This window comes from Varanus komodoensis, unplaced genomic scaffold, assembly GCF_004798865.1.
Source record: "Varanus komodoensis strain SLA01 unplaced genomic scaffold, ASM479886v1 scaffold51, whole genome shotgun sequence".
Classification (NCBI taxonomy): domain Eukaryota; kingdom Metazoa; phylum Chordata; class Lepidosauria; order Squamata; family Varanidae; genus Varanus; species Varanus komodoensis.
In genome coordinates, this window is record NW_025336100.1 from 2,222,564 (window position 1) to 2,244,679 (window position 22,116).

General features: G+C 43.4%; 1 protein-coding gene across 5 annotated transcripts in view; it reads right to left on the reverse strand.

The window, feature by feature from the left end:
• SLC20A2 (solute carrier family 20 member 2) overlaps nt 1-22,116 on the reverse strand; it is a 67,952-nt gene that overhangs the window by 25,073 nt on the left and 20,763 nt on the right. Inside the window, exons 8-11 of one of the 5 annotated variants that reach the window (XR_006416411.1) lie at nt 9,436-9,621; nt 8,742-8,826; nt 7,932-8,016; nt 3,372-3,502 (exon numbers count right to left, since the gene is read on the reverse strand). The exons of 1 other annotated variant lie outside the window; for it this stretch is intronic. Coding sequence is in view for 3 of the 4 variants with exons in the window: in XM_044447364.1 (XP_044303299.1) it covers nt 3,338-3,502; nt 7,932-8,016; nt 9,436-9,621 (436 nt within the window). In the remaining variant the exon portion in view is untranslated. Of the gene's footprint in view, nt 1-1,396; nt 3,503-7,862; nt 8,017-8,741; nt 8,827-9,435; nt 9,622-22,116 lie in introns of those variants that run through there. 3 more of the 5 variants (XM_044447364.1, XM_044447363.1, XM_044447365.1) reach the window with 3 other exon arrangements.

Consider the following 22,116-nt stretch of genomic DNA (forward strand, 5'->3'; position numbering starts at 1 on the left):
ACATAAAGGTGTTTGCTACTAGCAAGGCAAGCACGGAAGTGGAGGACAAAAATGAAAATGATACTGACAGGAGAGGATAAGGGTATGTTGATCTAAATAGAGGGCAGGTACTCTTATGTACTTGGGCAAAAAGTGTTCACAAAATTAATCTGATTTGGTGCACTGATACTGGCAGTACTGATGTTTCCTTATGAGCTTATAACCCCAGCAGAACAACTGCTGAAAGAATAATGACAAGGGACCAAAGAAATGATGAGTTCTGCCACAGAGGTGCCTGGGATACATCCCAGGAGCTGGCACAAGGACTGATGGATAAAATAAGAGTCCCTGATCATCTGTTGAATTAGTGGCTTATTTTCTGGCTTGCTTATTGTGAGGTGCAAAGTTTCCCAAGGAATTCATAATGGACAAGTATGCTAGCTCTTTTGTTTAAAAATCATTTTTTAAAAATGTACTTTGACTTTCAGGCACAAATATTCATTCCCTATTCCATCAGTGGACTTATATGCATGCAGCCCTGGTAAGTTTTACTAAGTCATATCACTAATAGAGAGTCACACAGCCTTGCTAGGACTCACAAAAAAGTTTTAAGCTACACTGAATGTTTAGACATACATGTTTTATCTAACAGTATTAGCATCAAGTGGCACTAGTTCTCTGGAAAGTGCCTAGGCTCAGATAACAAGAAGGTATTTTTATTTCCCAACCTTAAGAGATATATTCCAGACTGCAAAGAAGTTCCTTAGCGTTCTTGTGTGTGCAAGTAGTAAAACATGATTAAATTGTTTAAGTTTCATCAAGAGCTTAAATTACTTGCAAGATCTGTCATTAGTGGGTTATATCACCCAGTCATGAGCCATGAGTTCAGATACTTATGAGATGAAAACTCTGCAAAGCTGAATTTGAAAACCAAGAACCACAGCAGCATTGTGTCTTAAATAAAAAGGAATCTAAGACTTCTTTTGGCTTTCAATTGCCCAATTATGTCCATGACAACAGTATGAATATCTTATGCTCTAATGTCACAGAAACGCATTCATTTACATCCTTGTGTATGAAATGTTCATTAAAGGATTACCATCAAAAGAGGGCTATCGTAATTCAGAAGGGGAGCTGTTTCCTGGGACAAACAGTCCCAAGACAAATAAATGGAAGGTTTTGTTTGTATTACACAGAGCTTGGTTTTATTTGGGCTTTGGCAAGGGCATGTAGGGTGTGTGTGTGTGTGTGTGCATGTTACAAAATTCTGAGCTCAAACAGTGGGAGAACAAACAAAAGAATTATAAAAAGGCAGAACAGAGAGGAATGTTTGTGTGAAGAAATTTGTAAGCAAGCTGGTTGTAAATAGTAAAGCATACATAACAGTAGAATTAAGAAACAGTCAAAAAGACAGCAGTCCTAGGATAATTAATTTTTATTATAAATTTAGAATGTTTTACCAATGAAAAAGAATCACAATGGAGTACCAAGAAAGCTCATGTATCAAAAGTTTAGCAGCATTTCAACAGTCCTAGCTCCCAGCATTTTGTAAGCACTGCTTTCTCAAACCACCTCCAGGAAACCCAACCAGAGCACCACCACAATAATAATTATTCAAATGCCAAGAAGCAATTTTTTGGGAAATACTCCTGCACAAAGGAAACAAACAGGAGCTATACAATAGCAAAATTTCGATATGACTTGTGCAAGAGAACTTACTAGAAGTCTGTGCTCAAGGTTTCCATGGCAACAGAAACTGGATTCCACCAGGTATCTGCCAGGCTCTTTATATAACAAGGGAAACACTTTATCAGGTGGATAGCCAAAGAATTACAGAAAATTGAAGTTCTAAGGCCAAAAACCATTAGGCCTGTTCAGTAGCATGGTACATTCAGCTTATAAAGTACACGGGACTGGCAGACTAGGATGCCTCTTCATAAAGAGGTAAAAGGTCTCTCTGTAATAATTTTAGCAACGCAGAAGCTACTGCATTCTTTCCAATCAGCCATCCTTGGTAGCATCCTACATCCCAAGTGACACTGTTAAGAGCTCATGCTGCAGCTCCTTCCCATGTCAGCACTGAACTACAGCAATGTTCACCTTAAAAGCAGAAGTCTGGATTCTTTGACATGGCCTCAGACTTATTATATAATATTACTGAGTCACAGGATTAAGGAAAGAGCCATGCTTCAGCAGCTATCAACCTGCTCAAGTTTGGTATCAGTAGTGGCTCTTATTTTTGTTCCTCCTTTAAACAGTTATTTGTATGACAATTTTAAACAGCCAGTTCAAACATTTTGACTACTAATTAAAAACCCAAACTAGCCTAACTTGACCCCTGTTGCCACCACCAATATGCAGTGTATCATTCTTCAGTTGACATTGTATAGTTGAGACTTACTGGAGGCAACAGAAGCAAAGCAAAACAGCCTCAATCCTCACCTTCTCCTGAACTTGCTAATAGATGGATGTTGTGCAAGTAGAACTGGAATCATATAGGATGATGGGCACTTGTTTGAAGAAATCTGAGGTGTGACACATATGGAAACTAGGTTTATCTATATGGATAACATTCGATAAATAGACTGTAACAGTATGACACTTTGCTAGTTACAGTAAAACTGAAATCTATGTCGGTGGCCAATGCATAGAAAATAACTTTTATTGGAAAGTTATTTGGGGAGGAGAGAAAAAGTGCACACATGCACACACACACACACACACACACACAGATAAACAATATAATACTGACAAGCTATTCCCATTCTTTGGTACTTTCTAAACATTCTTATCCAAAATATACAGGGAAATACACTGTTAAAAAGCTACATTTTTGTAAGTATTTATAAAATCAATGTCCATACAGTATTATAAGCAACAATATGATATGAATCATGTTTTTCCCACTGTACTCTGCAGTGCTTTGTTCTAGTATCATTAAACATAATATTTTTTAAAAGTATCATAACCATTTTGCACTTTGCTTCATTATATATGAAATTGACAAACATCCCAGCTTCTCTAAAAGATTAAAAATGCCACTAAATGATACATTATGTACAAGTTTTACTAGAGATTCACTTCCAGGCAATTATTTTCATGTTACTTATAATTTACGGTAGTGTTATCTACTATAAGCATATATATATATTTCTTTAATACATAAGAAAACGGCACCAAAGTGTTAAAATTAACCAGTGACACTGATGATATACAGTAGATGTTAGATACTGAAGATAAAGCCTCGCTGATTAGCTCTTACAGTATGGTTTGAACAGGGAGTGTTGTACTATGAGGGAGAAATCTTGCCGTTTTATTTCAAAGAGAGACTCCCTTGTTTCCTGGAAGGAACACCAGATCAGACATATGGCAGGATACCATACATTAAGACTGCCATAACAGCAGCACTGAATAAGCCAGCTACAGGAACAGTCACAAACCAGGCTAGAAAGATATTGCGAAAGAGATGCCAGTCAACAGCCTTCTTGGAGCGGATCCAGCCAACTGCTACCACAGAACCAACCTTGGAAGTTTGAGGAAAAAAAGTTAGAATTAAATGCTTCTTAACAAGAGTAATGCTTATGACCAGGAGTCCATAAATTTTGCTTGCCTTTAGTAGTCAGCCATTATTTCAGGTAATCCTCTATCTTCCCCTGCCCAATTAGCTCTCCGGCACATGCAGATGATTCAGTGGAAAGGGCTTGGTCAGTCTCCACATCAGTGTTTGAAAGCACTCAAAAATAGCACATGTCACCAAAGCCTGGCATGAAACAAGGCTGATCACTTCAGTGACTTATGCCATACTGAGTTATATGAATTTCTGTGTGGTATAAAATGTAATGTCCCAGCTTCCAGTTTTCTTTGACAATAAAGCCTCTCACTTTCTACTGGACACCCAATGGATACTAGAAGATTGACACCAGCTACTGGCAACCTAGCAAAGACATTTGTGGACTCCTGTCTATGACAAAACCAATGCTAGTCAGCTGATGCCCAGAATTACACAACTTCTGATTACTGCTAACTATTGAAATCTGAATTCCTGCTTCATTTTCACACAGGTGAGGAACCATTTGTGAAGGAGTAGGAGGACTGTATCTATTTGGAATTTAGGAAGTGCCTTGCAACATTTAGATTCTATGGCAGTAGTTTTTTCTAGCTTTGACTGATATTTCTCTGTAGTTAAAGACCTTATACCAGTTGCAGTAAACAATGCTTTCTGCAAGTAAGGGTATCAAGTAAAACATTCTGTCCTTTGAATGCATCTGTAAATGGAAGTGCCAAGCATCTCTCGGACAAAATGTAGTAAATGGGTGGCAGAGCTAGATTCCGAAAGTGAAGAACAGTTTTTTGGAATTTTGAATCAAGATTCACTTAGGTACAAAGCCTATGCAGCACTCATACCCTTGCAAGAGTAAGATTATTTTTAGAAGCTAGAAAGCTCATCATTGGTACTCTTCTTGTATTACCTCAGATGTGCCAGAAAGGCTAGTTTATAAAAGTGTTTCCTGTTCTGATCATTGCCAACTTAGGAATTGCCTGAAGTTATCACTGGATGAGGGCAAATAACAACACCAATAACCACTTATCTTTTCCAGTCCTAAATGCTCAGCTCCATATTTGATTATGATTAATCCTACATGAGAACTAACCATTCCCATGTGCTTAACCTAATTTCTCTCTTAAGTGCCATTAAGACTGCTATTCATACTACCAAGACAAAAGTGCAGTAACTTCAAGGCAGCCATCTTTCCTAAAGATAGGCTAAACAATTTCACATTCCTCTTCCTGCAAAACATTAGGAGCTAATGTAGAGCTCCTCTAAGTATCAGAGGAAGTCATTTGTGAAAGGAAGGGCACTTAATAAGAATGGTTCAAATTCTGATCCTGTCCAGAATGTTGGCTATGGTGTACTGACTAAAGTTATTGTATCAGATTCTTTATGACAGAATAATCTGAAACAACATATCTAGTCTTTTCCCCACTGTGTAATCCTGTGTGTCATACTCACATATGAAAAACTGCCTTATACCAACTCAGCTACTGGTCCATCTAGTTCAATATATCTAGTCAGGCTGGCAGCAGTTCTTCAATTTCTCAAATAGAGAGAGGGCTTTTCCAGCCCTGCAACCCAAGCCCATATTTAACTGGAAAGGTCAGAGGGCCACCTGCATACAAAACTTTTGGTTTTACTACTATACCATGACCCCTCCCCAGAAGGAACACAAAAAATTTAAACTTTCTTGTAATAATAAATGTCCACTGCCCTATTCTATTCTGGAAACACCTATTTCACATGTACAGTATGTTCTCTCTGTAGAACAGTACATTTAAAGATCAAGTCAGATAGATTCCTGAGATGTAATGTTCCAACAGACTAATTCAATCCAGTTAGCCTTAAATATTCTAGTCATAAGACCATCTCTGATCAAACCAATTCCAAAATTCATGAGTTTGACAAAAGTTATTAGAAAGCAATTACTGGCAAAAAAAATCTGTCCCTATAAATGATGTGTTTGCTTCAGTTTAAATGGGCTTTTCATTACTGCATGTACACAGGGTTTCTTAGCTCTTTTTCTACAGCCTCCATGACATCTAATTATGACTGCCTGATGATCAGCACTGCTGCCAGACAGACACTCCAGGAATCATGAGCAGGTGTTGCAAGAAGAAAAACATTCCCCACCCCCTGTGAACTCTTTGGGATCTCAGAGGGTCAGTTGTGGGATAGCATTTGAGTGTGGAACTGAGATTTGGGGACGCCAGGTTCTAGTCCTCAGCTAGCCATTCTACTCACTGGGGGACTTTAGGCCAGTCACTGACTCTCAGCCTAACAAACCTCACACTGCTGTTTTGAGGAAAAAATGGAGAGAAGATCATGTAAGCCATTGTGGGTTCCTTGCAGCAGGAAAAAAGATGGGACAGACAGTTATCTTACTAAGAGCTAACAAATATTTCTTGCAAACTTTCATACTTTAAACCAACGCATGTTGTTTGAATACCACTGACACCATCTCTTCTTGATGCAGTATGTCCCAGCCCAGGCTGTATGCAATACTGGTCCACTGAAGTGCCATTCATTTTAGTGGGTTTACTCCAAGCAGAACTAATATTGGATACAGCTCAGAGAATCCATCAACCCAGTCCAACTATTAGGCAGAAGGAGATTAGCTGCACTGGGCAGCAGATGCCGAAGGATGACAGCAACTGGCTTCTGGATACTGATTTTGTGCTTCATTGCAGGCAGTGCTTGCATACTTACTGCTGGACAAGGCAGCCAAGGCAGTCAGTTGCCTTTTCCCCAACACACCGAAGATGCTGGCTTTGAGAAAGACCCTTGACTGAGCTAACAACCAGAAGCAATTGGCCAATGCCCTCGAACTGAATGTGCCTCAAGCTGCTCACTTGACACAGATTGGTACTGGTGCTGCAACACTTGTTTAAGCAAACAGGTGCTACGCAGAACAAGGTGCTGGGAGGAAAACACTGTGTTTGCCATGCATCTTGCCCTGCATTCCTCCCCTGGGAGTCTGCTGCCCTCAGGTGCAGTAAAAGACATTGTCCTATTGTCAGTGTTGATATGAGGCTCAACTAGTGGCAGGCTTGCTATCTTGTACTTTGCCTCAGGTTCTGTATCCCTACTGTTTGCTTCTGTGCTCTGCTTTTTCTGCTCCCTGAAATGCATGCCGTAACTTTCTCATTTCTGAGCACTCCTTACATGGACTTTGGACAGCATATGCCATTCTTTTTCATACCAGAAAATGGTAGTTGCTTGACTGATAAAGTATCAAAAAAACCGTCCAAGCTATAATCTTTTGTCATTTTCTTTAAAAAGAGAATATGATATATTCATACATTTATCAGCTTGCAAATATTTGTTCCTGCTTTCTCCGAACATTCTGCCTCATTAACTGCTCTGAAATTTCCTTACATTTTTCCAACTGGTGGGTTATACCACTAGTATCACTACTTTGTCATTTGGGATTATTGTTGTTTCTGAGAGGGGAAACTAGGAAACGAATCTGAGAAAGGGGAAAATTGAGATATAGCAAATAAATACGTAAATAAATAATGTGGGTCCCATGCTATAAGTGAAGTTAAAACTAAGTTTCAGGTGTGAAAAGGATGAGGAATGCTGCTTTAAATTGAACACAAACGCACTATAATTTTATTTAAAATTGATTTTAAAAATTATTCATTTAAAAAGATACAACTTATACTGTGTTATATTTAATAAATTTTCCCAGTTTAAAAAGGGCATCAGTGAAACTGGCTTTGGTAGTCCCATTTCTAAACATTATCTAAGTTTAGCATACTAAGTTTTGAGGAAAATACAGGTTAGAAAAGCAATTTGATTTGTTGTTAAAAAGCTAGAACAATTTGTTTTCAAGTTGTTTTTCAACTGACTCAAAACTAAATACCATTTGCCTTCAGACTCTGAGATACAGAACCAAGCATTCTTGTGACATTTACAGAAGTGTATCTGTGGTGCTCGCTAAAATTCTGCATGCCATAATCTACTAGTGTTCTATATGACAAACTGTGCAAATCTGTTGGGGGAAAATTAAATGTCTAAAACTGTTAGTGCAAAGCTAGCACAAAGAAATTTAATGCATATAAGCAAGAATACTAAATTTTAAAATGATTGTCACTTGTTAATAAACTACAACATGAATACTACAATTATAAATAGTAGTTAGAATAATAAGCTACCCATCCTAATAATCATTAAAAAATAAAATAGCATCTTAACGCTTGGGGAAAGTAGTCAGATTTTTCAAAGTAATTTTGAAAGTAATTCAGAATGCTGTATTTTGAGTTTTTTTTTTTAAATTAAAGTAACAGCTTGATAAACTGAAGGCAAAATGGGGAAATCATTACTTATGATTGGTCCCTTTCTGTTCTTAAAATACTGTGTGTTTAATTGGCACGACCACTGCAAACTCCAATACCTTGCAATGAGTGGAGCTTATTGGAATACCCACATTTGAGGCTACAAGTACGGTTAGCGCACACATTACTTCAATGCAAAATCCACTGTGAAGAAATAAAAAAATACAGATGGAGATTTTGTAATGTAACAGTGACACATAGGAAGTCCCATGCCATGCATTCACCAGGAAAGTGAAAAGGATGAAGGATGAAAAGTGTCAGAACCTCTGGACAGAGAAGGGTGCAGCAGATCAAAGTTCATGTGGCATGACCTGAGGAAACCTTACTGCTACCCAGAACAGGTAAGGTATGACTGCAGATTCTGGGGTGGCACTCAAGCACAACATAATATGGATGGTTTCTGTTTTATAGTTTTACCCAAATAGGCAAGTGCCATTTAGATTTCTGGTTACTGCATGAGTAAACCCTGTTTACCTGAGTGGTATTATATGGTCTACGGCCATTCAGTAGTCTCTTGTGAAGTTGTATAACTATGTAGGAAATGGCATATTTGCAGATTCACTGAAAAGTAGTGGAAATGAATGTGAATGTACACTTGATTCTGAAAAATCTCACATAGGTAATGAAAGAAAATCAATCTTCAATTATACAATATATGGAAAATGAGATATTTTAAAGGAAACCAAAGACCTGCCCATTCATATACTTTATAAATGGGGCGGGGGGGGGAGTTCCTGCATATACACACCCATTTTACATTTCCCTATTGTGGTATCATGCCACTATAAACTGATCTGAGCAGCAGAGTTAAAAAAAAAAAAAAAGAACAGTCCAGACCAGCCTGGCTGCAGTCACATGGCAAAGCATACCTTGCAATGTGTAGTACTGACAGGAAGTCCAACATTGGAAGCTACCACAACTGTGAACGCCGAAGCCAACTCAATAGTGAATCCACTGCAGGAAGCATAAGAAAACACTTCACAGTCACTCTTTTCTTTAAATTTAATCTATCAGTCTGGGCTGACACCATGCAACATGCCAAAGTCTTACCAGCATCTTCTCCAACAGTTTCTCTCCAACTGATTTTTGGTCATTTGAGTGACAGAATGATATTAAGAGAACAAGGAGTTGCTGAGTAACAGAAACTGCACATGTATATGCATTAAATTAGCTGAGTGGCTCATAGCTACTGGCAATCTATTCTACATTCCAAGAAATCATGCTTAATTAGTAATTAGGTTAGCAGCAGAGGTCTAGTATTCATTAAAAGCAAATAAAAATCATAGATACATTTTAGTTGCTGAAAAGCTTATGGAAAACTATTTTGTTTTTTGCCATTTGCTTATTTATGTCTCTCTGTGCTATTCAAGACATTGGCAGACTATTCCATTCAGCTAGACCTCCACAGTTCAAACACATCATATTGGTTTAAGGAGGAGGTAACACAAATCACAATTCAAATCAAAAGCAGGAAAAATTAACCACACACATACAATGGCAGAATTTCTCAAAACACAGCATTAGATGATTTCAAGGTAACTACATCCAGTAAACATGCAATACCTTGAAGGTGTGATGGGTGTGAGGTCTTTTCCCATTGTCTGGATCACTCTTCGGCCCCAGACCCAGAGGCCCACACAGATGCCAATACCTCCATACAGTAGCAGCCAAACAGGAGTAGGAGCTTCTTGCATTACGGCACCTTGATCATATATCAGCCAGAGGGCCACCAAAGGGCCAATAGCATTGCTGGAAAACCAGATAAAACATTGTAAATGTGTCACTTGATTATTTCCTGATCTTACTGACCCATATAAAAGCAAGCTTATAAAAATACTCTTTCCCACAAAAGTATAGCCTCATGTAATCTCTTCAATTTGATTTTTCTTATGTTGCTTGTATTTAAATATACATCCTGCCTTTCTATATATAGCACCTATGCTTTTCAGACATGCTTTTGCTCCCTATTAGGAATAGCAGAATAAATTTGCATAAAACCTGAGCAAATAAATGATAGCACACAGGGGCTGATGTAGTTAAACTAGTAATCAATAATCAAACTAATCAATAATCAAATAATCAAACACAGATTTGTTCACAATCAATTTTGTAGATACTTCTGTCAGGATTAGACAGACTGGTTAGAATGTTAAGTTGGTCTGGGAGCACAACGTAAAGCCCTAAATGACCTTAGCCCCATTTACTCCAGATAATGCCTTTTACCTTACTGAACATTCAAACACAAAGAACTGCAGGGAAAAGGCAGGTTGCTCACCTGTAACTGTCGTTCTTCGAGTGGCCATCTGTGCATTCACACATATGGGTGCTGCGCCTGCGCAGTGCCTATGGCTGGAAAGATTCAAAAGCTTAACGGTTTTGGAGGGAACTCCGCACCCCTCCCCCCATGGTATAAAAGGGCGGAGTTCCTGCTATTTCCTCAGTCCACTGGAGACCGATCGTTAGCCCCCTCGCAGGAGCGAGAGACATTGCAGGAAACCTGCTGAACCATATAGAAAGAAAGCACTAACGGGACCGGTATCAAGAAAGAAACGGTACCATATAAAACCATTCACCGACACTGAGCGGGGCTGGCGGGTGGGTTGTGTGAATGCACAGATGGCCACTCGAAGAACGACAGTTACAGGTGAGCAACCTGCCTTTCTTTGTCATGGCCTCTGTGCATCACACATATGGGTGATTAGCAAGCTTACGAGACCTGGAGGCGGGCGGTGTCATCATTGAAGGAAGAAGAAAGGACTGCCTGACCAAAGGAGCAGTCATGTCTGGAACGCACATCAAGGCGGTAATGCCTGGCAAAGGTGTAAGGAGTAGTCCACGTGGCAGCCTTGTAATGTCCTGGATCAAAATCCTAGCGGCAAAAGCAGAGGAGGCAGCTACCGCCCTTGTGGAATGCCCTCTGGGCATGACAGGTAAGTCAAGCTTGGCAAGCTGATATGCTAGCTCGATGGTCTGTATGATTCACTTTGAAAGTAGCGGGCGTAGGGAAAAAGGCCGGTAAGACAATGTCTTGGTTAATATGGAAAGGAGACACAACCTTGGGTAAGAAGGCCGGATCTGATCTACCGGATCAGTAGAACGACTTTCTCCTTATGAAAGTTCAGGTAAGGAAGATCTATCCTAAGTGCGCAGAGTTCACTATCCCTTCTGGCAGATGTCACCGTGATGAGAAAGGCAGTCTTCGAAGACAAGAGGCGCAAGTCAGTAGTTGCCAGGGGCTCGAAAGGAGCTCGGGTGAGTGCCTGGAGAAAAATCGAGAGGCTCTAGGTAGAATAACTGGACGAAGTGGTGGTTGAAGGTTCTGTAAACCCTTGAGGAATCTATGTATGAGGATATGAGAAGAAATCGAAGAAGCAGTAAAACTGTTGGGTTCAGTAAAGAACATGAAGCATTTCCATTTGGCCTCATAAGACCGACGAGTTGCAGGTCTTAGGGCAGACTGGAGAATAAATTGAATATCGGGATCAAGAGTGCTTGGATTCGATGCGAAGTCTATCGGGATCGAAGAAATGGAAGCTGTATCTGAGTAGTGACGGACAAGTGGAAGAGTCCCTGAATCCGCCAGTACCAAATGGACCCTGTGGTTCATCAAATGAGCCAGGTAGTTAGACTGAGTGAGGCAAGATCTGGGTGACAAACAGTTCGGTCCTGTTGAGTTATTAGATGAGGTATGAGGGGCAGGTAGAGAAAGGCGCTGCAGGATAGGTAGAAAAGAGTAGAAAACAATGGTTGATGGGGCAACCAGGGGGTGATCAGGATTCCTGTGGCACCGACGTAGACGATCTTGGCTAGGACCAAGGGATCATGTCAATCCCGGGCTGATGCCGGCATGGAAGCAGAACATCCTGCACACCTTGTATGTGTGGGTGGTGAACAGGTCTATGTCTGGAGGGCCCAAGGTCTGAAAGAGGCAATGGCAGGTCGGACGATCCAGTTCCCATTTATGAGTCCTCAACATCTGCCTGCTGAGGGCGTTGGTCTCCTTGTTGTCAGTACTGGTCAGGTGAACCACGAGGAGGATTATCTCCCTGGGGATGCACCAGTTCCACAGTTGCATCACCAGGTGGGGCAGGGGGGTGGACTACGTCCCGCCTTGTTTGTTTATATAGAATACAGCGACAATGTTGTCGGAGGCAACTTGCACAACGTGTTGCTGGAGAGTGTCCTCGAATGATTGAAGGGCTTTCAAGACCACCAGGAGTTCGAGGTAATTGATGTGTCTGGTGGACTCCTGGTGATCCCAGGTGCCCTGTGTACAGAGGCCGGCACATAGGGCTCCCCACCAGGTAAGGGAAGCATCGGTAAACAGAGTCAGGGTCGGGTGAGGTGACGAAACGGGATGCCTACGGCCAGATTATGGCGCATAGTCCACCATGATAGAGTCCGGAGATTGGGGGTCAGAAGGCAGAGGAGACAGTGAGGCTTGTCTCGCTGGGGCTGAAATAGTCCGTTGCACCACAACTGGAGTGGTCTCATCCGTAGCCTGGCGTGGGAAACTGTAGCAACTGTAGAGGCCATGTGGCCAAAAATTTTCTGCATCGAGAGTGCTGGAACAGCTGTGTCCATGTGGATTCGATAGATCGATGAGCATAGATTGTCTTGCCGACTCTGTGGGAGCAAAGCTCTCAGCAGTGTGGAATTGAGACGGGCTGCAATTAAGTTGATGACCTGGAAGGGAACAAGGCACAACTTCTCATGGTTAATGCATAGTCCCAACTTGTCCAAGAGGGTACAAGTAGTTTGAAGTGCTGACTGAAGGCCTTCCTTAGATGGGGAGATGATCAGCCAGTCATCCAGGTAGGGGTATACTTGAATTCCTTGGCGCCGAAGGTGCGCGCACACCAGGGCCACACATTTCGTAATAACCTGGAGGGCAGTAGCCAATCCAAATGGCAAGACATTGTACTCAAACAGGTCAGAACCGACTGTGAACCGAAGAAGACGCCCGTGAGACAGGTGAATGGTAATGTGAAAAACAGACATCTTTCAAGTCCAGAGGAGCGAACCAATCCTCTCTCCTAAGCAACAGAAGGATATTTTGGAGGGTAGTCATCTGAAAATGTGATATTGATGAACCTATTGATGCCATGTAGGTCCAGAATTGGATGAAGACCACCATCACGCTTATGGATAGTGAAATATGTTGAGTAGAATCCGTGGAGCCCCTAGGAGTGTGCAAGCTGTTGAATCACTACTTTACGAAGAAGTTGCTGGACTTCGTCAATGAGAACCGGTAAGTAAGGCGTAAATTGGATTGGTCCCGGCGGGGGCACGGTATCGAACTCAATTCTGTATCCATGCTGTATGATGGATAAAACCCACTGATCAAGTGTGATGGACTTCCAGATGGGGAGTCGACTTTGCAGCCAATCTCCAAAGGAAAGAGGGGAAGGTGGGTTGAGGAGGAGAGGAGAGGTTCGCCCGTCCCGTCAACGTTGACATTTGTCGGAATCAGGACGACGATGGTTCTGTTGGAAGCACTGTTGTTGTTGCTTCCGACGCTGTTGCAGGGGACGGAACTGCTGACGGCCTGTAAATCACGAGTACGGCTGGTATCTGTAGGATGGGTGAGACCAAGACCACTTACGGCGCGATTGATTCGGAACGTCCATACGGTGAGCTATAACACTTGACTCATGGATAGTCTTCATCTTGTGATCCGTCCGCACGTTGAAGAACCCTGAACTGTCGAAGAGCATCTCTTCAATCCGGCATTTTGTCTCATCTGGAAAGTTGCAGTTCTAGAGCCAGGCATGATGAGGGAGGGCTACGGCACCAACAAGAGCTCTAGAGTTGGAATCGACATGGTGTCTTGCCATGGAAAGCTGCTGGACTGCCACCTGCATAGCCTCTTTAATGAAGATTCTAGCCAGGTTTTTCTGCTGGTCTTGAAGAGAAGCCGTAATATTCTCTAACTTCTGCATAATAAAGTATTGGTATTGAGCCAGTGTGGCCTCATAATTGGAAATACGGAGGCCAAGTCTTGCAGCAGCATAGATATGGCGAGCCAACATGTCGATCTTGTGGCCCTCTTTTTCGCGGGGGGTAGTGTGTCCCCTCGACTCATGTCCTTGGGATGACCCAACAACTATCGAGTTGTGTCTCGGATGATGGAGGAGGAATGGAATATCCTGATTACAGACTCGATACATGGCCTCGTATCGTTGCAAAGTGGATTGAGGCTGATTAGGATAGTTCCACGGTTCCATCATTGCCTGGCCAAGAGTGGTAATAAGTGGCAAAAAGATGGCGGCCGACTGTTCACCTTTGACAATGTTGTAAAAATTTGTCGGTATTGGGATCACAGTGATGCTGGGCCTCGATCTCAAGTGATCTTGTAAGCCTTGCCATCAGTTCCCCAAAGATTACATAGGGTTCCTCCGGTGGGCTGGGACCCTGTGTAGATATTTATTTTTTTATTATTTTCTTTTTTAGATTTATATTCTGTCTTTTTCCTACAAAGGGCTCAAGGAAGCTTACATCATTCTCCTCCTCCATCTTATCCCCACAACAACAACCCTGTGAGGTAGCTTGGGCTGAGAGTCTGTGACTGGCCCAAAGTCACCCAGTTGGCTCCATCATCATCATCATCATCATCATCATCATTATTATTATAACATTTCTATGCCGCCCCTTGCCGAAGCCTCGGGGTGACTTACAACACAATAAGATACATTGAAATACAATAGAACATAATAAATTACCAATAAATACAAAAATACAAAAAATACACTGAGATACAATAATATAAAATTAAAATTAACAGTATAAAATAAGTAAATAAAGAATATAGGAGGAGGAAAGAGAAGGAAGAAGTTGCCCTGGCCAGATCATATATTTTAACAATTAAAATGATGTTTAAATAAAAAGGTCTTTACCTGGCGCCGAAAAACCAGTAATGGCGGTCGGGCATATATGGACGTAAGCGCTCATTCAGGTAGCCAGGACCCAAGCCGTTTAGGGCTTTATAGGTCATAACCAACACCTTGAATTGGGCCCGGGCTTCAATGGGAAGCCAGTGAAGCTGACGGAGGACTGGAGTCATATGAGCATAACGCCCCGTCCCCGTCAGCAACCTGGCAGCTCTATTTTGCACCAATTGAAGTGTTCGGACCGTCTTCAGGGGAAGCCCCACGTAAAGCGCGTTACAGAAGTCTAGGCGGGAAGTCACCAGCGCGTGTGTCACTGTCGCCAGGCAGTCGTACTCCAGGTAGGGGCGCAGCTGATTAATCAGCCGAAGCTGAAGGAAGGCGCTCCTCGTCACCGCTGTCACCTGAGCTTCCAAAGAAAGCTCCGGGTCGAGGAGTACTCCTAAGCTGCGGACCTTGTCCCTAAGAGGGAGTGTTTTGCACCATTCAGGACCAGGTCAAATCCACCCTCTCCGAAGCCCGATCCACCAACCAACAGGACCTCCGTCTTGTCTGGGTTGAGTTTCAGTTTGTTGGCCCTCATCCATTCCATTACCTCGGCCAAGCACCGGTTCAGCACAGCCACTGCCTCACCTGGATTAGTGGAAAACGAGAGGTAGAGCTGGGTATCATCAGCATATTGATGATTCCGCAGCCCACACCTCCTGATGACCTCTCCCAGTGGTTTCATATAGACGTTAAATAGCAGAGGGGATAGAATGGAGCCCTGAGGTACTCCATGGCATAGCTGCCATGGCGCAAAGACATAGTCCCCCAGCACTACCTTCTGGAATCGACCGTTGAGATAGGAGCGGAACCACTGCAAAGCAGTGCCTCCAACCCCCAATCCCGCTAGCCTATCCAGAAGGATACCATGGTCGATGGTATCGAAAGCCGCCGAGAGGTCCAGAAGAACCAACAGGAATGCACTCCCCCTGTCCTTCTCCCTGCACAGGTCATCGTACAGGGCGACCAAGGCAGATTCAGTACTGTAACCGGGTCTGAAGCCGGACTGAAAAGGATCCAGATAATCAGTTTCATCCAAGAGTGCTTGGAGTTGTCCCGCCACCACTCGCTCCAACAGCTTGCCCAGAAACGGGATGTTGGCCACAGGTCTATAGTTAGTGGCCATCTCTGGATCCAGTGATGCTTTCTTCAGGACTGGTCGTATTACCGCCTCCTTTAAAGGGGCAGGCACTCGACCCTCCCTCAGAGAAGCGTTAACCATGGCTGAGTGGGTACTAGAACCCAGATCGTCTGATTCCCAGTCCCATGCTCTTAACCACTACACCACACCACACTGGCTCTCACTGCATCTAGTGAGGTCAATGCCACTTTGGAGTCCCCCAAGTCCGAATTGTAGTGAGGTGGAAGACTAGAAAAAGAATCAATAGGCGAAGTGGGACGCCTGGACTGAGTCGCTCTCGAGATCGGAGGAGCATCTCTCGGTACCGGAGAGAGGGTACGATCGCGCACTGACGAGTAGTAACCATAGGGCGGATAATCATCCCATGGCTCGTGATGTGACGGCCTATGGGGCACCTGCCCCCATTCTTCCGAGGGACCAATGGAGGCACGCTACTGATATCACTTCTGCTGAGCTGCAGCCCTCGGGAAAGGCTCGGGTGGTGGTTGTGGAGTAAGTGAACGAGCCATTGGAGGAGAGTCTCGAATCTCTCTGTCGGGGATCGATCCCAACAAGGGAACGTTCCATTGCTCATGGGAGGACTGGACCGAAAGTGTGATCCGTCTGGGAAACCCAGGCAGGGTCACTTGCATGGCCAACTGGAGGGCCAGGCCGGTCGGCATCGGTACTGAGACAGCCATCGGAATCGACGGGGTGGACGAACCCAAATCATGGTGCCTGTGATGATCGGGTTTCTTAGGCTTACGAGCCGACTTCTCCATCTTGTCCTTCTTGGACTTCTTATGGCCTGAGGACTTGTTGGATATGCTATGCTTACTCTTCTCCATTTGTTTGTGTGGAGATGAAGAGGAGCGTTGACCCTCCGGCACCATCAGCCGACGGGCGGGGTGGAGGTGTGGTGGAAGCGGAGGACGGAGGAACAGATTTGCCTGCCTATTGGTCAGATTGGAGCAGGGCTTGGTCTCACAAGAGTTTGCGTAGGCGATTCTCTCAATTTTTCCTCGCCTGCTTGGTAAAGGCCTGGCAATGGGGACATTCTGGACCCACACTGAGAGCAGTTGCGGAAAGCCGCACGCTGCGCCATCGAGGAAGAACGAGATAATAGCAAAGTAGATAGAAAGAGGAGTAATATATTTGAACAGGAAAAAGGGGGAAATTGAGCAGAAAACTTCTAACAGTGAGGGAAAAACTTGAATAAACGTATACAAACTGAGAGACGAAAGGCTCAAGGCACAGCGAACAGCGGTCGCAAGAAGACTGAGGAAATAGCGGGCACTCTGCTCTTTTACACCATGGGGGGGCGGGGAAGGGGGGCAGAGTTCCCGCCAAAACTGTTAAGCTTTTGAATCTTTCTGGCCATAGGCACTGTGCAGGTGCAGCACCCATATGTGTGATGCACAGAGGCCACGACAAAGAAACCTTGCTTTATACTCCCTCCATATCCAAAATCAGAATGGTCAAAACAACATGGAGTACAGTCTCCCCCATATTTACACCCATACTGCTGCCACATGAGCTCAAGCAAGTTTAGGTACAGATAATGATTTTAAAACTTTTTAAAACAAGTTTTCATATTAGCTTCTAAGCAACTTTCAAAATTAATGGAACTGAAGGGTGGGCAGGAATCCTTTTAAAAATACACTGAAATCAAAAGATATTACTTTGAAATAAACAATTACACTGAAGGTACTATGGCCTTCATGAAATGCTGCTGCACCTCCAACCTCACCTGACTGCCTTCCTCACCTGTAGCTGCTGAGTGGGAGACAGCAGCAAAGAGCGGGGGGGGAGGGACACTATCAGCCCTCCATTCCAGCTGGCTGCTGTGAGGTGGGGCCTTCCAGTCCAGGGCCTTTATTTCCAGCAGGCTCAAAAGGCCTTGCTGCTGCCTCCTGGCTGCTTGCTGGCACACCACCTGCTGCCAGAGCATGACTCTACCATTCATGCAGTGCAATCTTTGGATGTGTCCAGTGCACCATTTAATGGTCCATTATTGGATGAGTTTCAGTTATTGAGACCTGAGGATGTGGACAAGGTGCTTGGCTTTGTCCGATTCACCATGTGCCTTCTTGATCCTTGCCCATCTTGGTTGATTGGGAGATCTGACGGGGTTTGGCCCTGGGTCCAGGATGCTGTCATCACTTCATTAAAAGAGGGAGTGGTCCCTGCCCTTTTAAAGAAGGCAGTAGACTACTCTTTAAAAGGCCAGGCCTGGATCCAGGGGTACTGGTTAATTACTGGCCCATTGTTAATTTTCCCTTTTTGGGCAAGGTGCTGGAACGGGTGGTGCCCAGACAACTTCGGGAACTCTTGGAAGACACGGATTATCTGGATCCATTTCAATTGGGCTTTAAGCCTGGGTTTGAAATGGAGACAGCCTTGATCATCCTGTATGATGACCTGTGCAGGGACAGAAACAGGGACAGTGTGACCCTGTTGGTTCTCCTTGACCTCTCAGCCGGCTTCAACACCATCAACCACGGTGTCCTTCTGGACAGGTTGGTGGCACTGCTTTGCAGTGGTTCTGCTTCTACATGGCTGAGTCCAGAAGGTAGTCCTGGGGGACTATTCCTCTGTGCCATGGCGGTTGTGTCATGGGGTACCTCAGGGCTCAGTGCTGTCCCCCATGCTTTTTAACATCTATATGAAGCCACTGGGAGATCATCTGGAGGTCTGGGCTGAGGACTCAGCAATATGCTGATGATACTCAGCTCTACCTCTCTTTTATGTCTCATCCAGGTGAGGTTGTTGCCATCTTGAACTGAGGTCTGAGTTTGATAATGGACTGGATGAGGATCAATAAACTGAGGTTCAATCCTGACAAGACAGAGGTGCTGCTAGTAGGGAGATCATCTGACAGGTTGGAGGGGCACTGCCCTGTCCTTCATAGGGTTGCAGTGGGCCACAGTCTGGGGGTGCTCCTGGACCTGGGTTTGTCCCTGGAATATCAGGTGGGCTTGGTGTCTAGGGGTGCTTTCCTCCAGCTATGGAGGATACACCACTTTGTCCCTACCTGGACAGACAGAGCCTGAAAACAATCACCCATGCACTGGCAGCATTCAAAATAGATTACTGCAATGTGCCCTATGTGAGGGTGTCCTTGAAGATGGTCCGGCAGTTACAATTGGTACAGAATAGGGCCACTCAGTTGGTGACAAGAGCCCCTAGAGCGGCCCACGTAACACCTACACTGAAAGATCTTCATTGGTTACTAATTGTGGCCTTGGCCCAATTCAAGGTGCTTGTGTTGATGTATAAAGCCCTAAATGGCTTAGGCCCCAGTTATCTTAGGGAGTGCCTGCATCCATACGTGCCCACCTGGCCTTTGACATCTACGCAGGGGGCCCTTCTGTATGAGGCATCCCTTGAGGAGGCGAGAGGGATGGCCACTAGGAGGGCCTTTTCCACAGCTGCTCCCCATATTTGGAATGCTCTCCCCCAAGGAGATTCGCTTGGTGCCTTCCTTACTTTCTTTTCGGCACCAGGCAAAAACCTTCCTTTTTTTAAAAAAATATTTCAATAACTAATTGCCATAGACCGCTATTTTGTATGTTCTGCTGTGTTTTATTGTTGTTTTTAATGCGTTATTGGTTTTATTATGTTTTATTGTGTTTTTATCTTGTGGTTGTGAACCACCCAGAGGTGCTGTGGCACAATTGGGCAGCATATGTTTTGAATGAATGAATGCTGGCTTACAAGTGACTTCCATATGTCATTCCTATATTGCAAGACATGCATCTGTAAGGTCATGGGATATTATTTGGATATATGTGGGTCTACTCCATTTATAGAATTGCACACCATGGCTTCACCATAGAGAATATGTTTGATGGCAGAGAAGGTGAGAAAGAAAAAAAGTACCTTGTTTGAAATATGTTTCTATTGAAAAACTGTGGGCTAAGGAGATTTTTTAAAAAATGTGTTGGAGCACCTATTCCATCACTACTTTAGACAGATTATTTTTCCTTATTAGCCAGTCTCTCCCATGGCAGCCATTCTGTGGCTATGCCCAGGTTTTTCCATTTGACCAGTGTGCCCAAAAGCGTGCCTGTTTAGATTAATCTATCTCCATTGGATTTGTGAACCATGGTTAAGATAAGGAACACTGCATTCAAACAATTCAGAACATTCAACACAGCCCTCTTCCTTACATATTGTCAATATAATACCCAGGAGATGTCTGCAGAACATCTATGCATTTTGTCCCAAAGCTGTGCTTTATGTAAAATGGATTTTTCTGGCTACAGTATGTGAAGCTGTTTTTTAAAGTTCTGCTTTAAGGTGAGGGGAGGCATTAGAGTATAACAAAGGCTGGTTATTTGTTCATACCTTGCTTACATATTTTCCGTTATCATTTTTCTCAGACACTCTCGCAGATTACGTGCTTAGAAATACACCTAAAAATATAATGTGTAATGCCTGACATATTTTGAAATAAATGTATGCTATACAAACATTCAGAAAGCCAAGATGGGCTGTAACTTCCTAGATGTGGCTGCAAAATGGCAAGGGGTATTTTGGGTGTCCTAAATGAAGTACTAGTTGCCTTCTGCACAGCACTAGTTAAGCCTCATCTTGAATCCTGTGTCCAGTTCTGAGTACTACAATTTAAGAAAGATGTAGACAAAATGGAACAGGTTCAGAAGAGGGAAAGAAGGATGATCCAGGGATTAGAAACAAAGTCCTATAAGGAGACACTGAAAGAACTGTTCATGTTATCCCTTGAAAAAAGAAGGCTGAGGTGAGATATGATAGAACTCTTCAAATAATTGGAAGGTGGTCACACAGAGGAGGGCAAGGATCTCCTCTTGATCATCCCAGACTGTAGGACACAGGATAATGGACTCAAGTTCTAGGAAGCCAAATTCCAGCTCAACATCAGGAAACATGTCTTGACTGTCAGAGCAATATGACAATGGAACCAATTAGGAAATGGGCTTTCCCCCACTGGACACATTCAACATGTAAGAGAACAGCCATCTGTTAGGAATGCTTTAATTTAGAGTTCTATGCTCAGCAGGGGTTGGACCTGATGGCCTTATCAGCCTCTTCCAATTCTACTCTTCTATAAGTCTAAATGTACCCTCTGCCACAGACACGGTATGCCTCAATAAATGCATGAGATCATCCTTAGAATCACTATTTTAATTAACCTGCTAGCTTAATTCTTAACATCCTAATACAAAAGGTGTGCATTTGCTTCTTAGTGACTTGCCTAATTATCTGTGGGTCTGCAGCCCAAAAAGTAATGTTTCAGAAGCATTTTGTTTTGGTCTGGACTGCCTTACATAAAGCCAGAGCTGAGCACATTTTATCTTTTAACTTCTTCTAAAAGTGGTACATGGTATAACAACAGTGGTTTTCAACCTTTCCTCAGCTGAGAACCCATGAAAATAGGAAAACCACCTTGGGAACCAATGAAGCAGAAACAAAAAAGCACCATACACATAATACAGTATTCATGTAGTAGCTTCCAAACACAATATCAAAAAAAGAAAATTCTCCAAAACAACCAGAAAAGGAGCAACAAAAAATGCCAACAAAAGAACAAAATACTGAAACCGGCATAGCATGGCTCCCAGCCAGCTGTCTCTTCCCTCCCTGGCCCTACCACCAGCACTGGCACACCCCCACTAATGCAATGCCAACTGAGGAAGAAGTGGTGGGGCACAGCCAGTCCCCACACTGGTCTGTGGCAAGTGGGATGTGCCCCCCCCCCCCACAATGGACCACCAAGAAATCTCCTATGGACTGGTGCTGGTCCATGGACCAATGGTTGGACACCACTGGCATACGCTGTAAGAAAACAACCCTTTAACACACTGACTTCCAAAGCACAGGATCACAGCAAGAACACTAACATTGCTAACCAAAGATAGAAAGAATATTACGTGGCCATTATATGCTGTTGCAATGTCTATGCTATCTGCTACTTAAAGCTAAAAAACAAGAATTGGTTGATTACTAGAACATAAATGGCCTAACACAATTGTTCAAGTTTAATGAGTCAACAAACCAAACCTTTCTCAGGACACTGGCAATGGAGAATGGAATCTAGAGAACGCAGAACCCAGAAATTGGCACCTAGATCCAAAGACTAGCATTGACTATATTTAGTGCAAGTGCCTTGCCAACATACACAACTAGAGCAAAAGGCAATGGTGCTGCCTG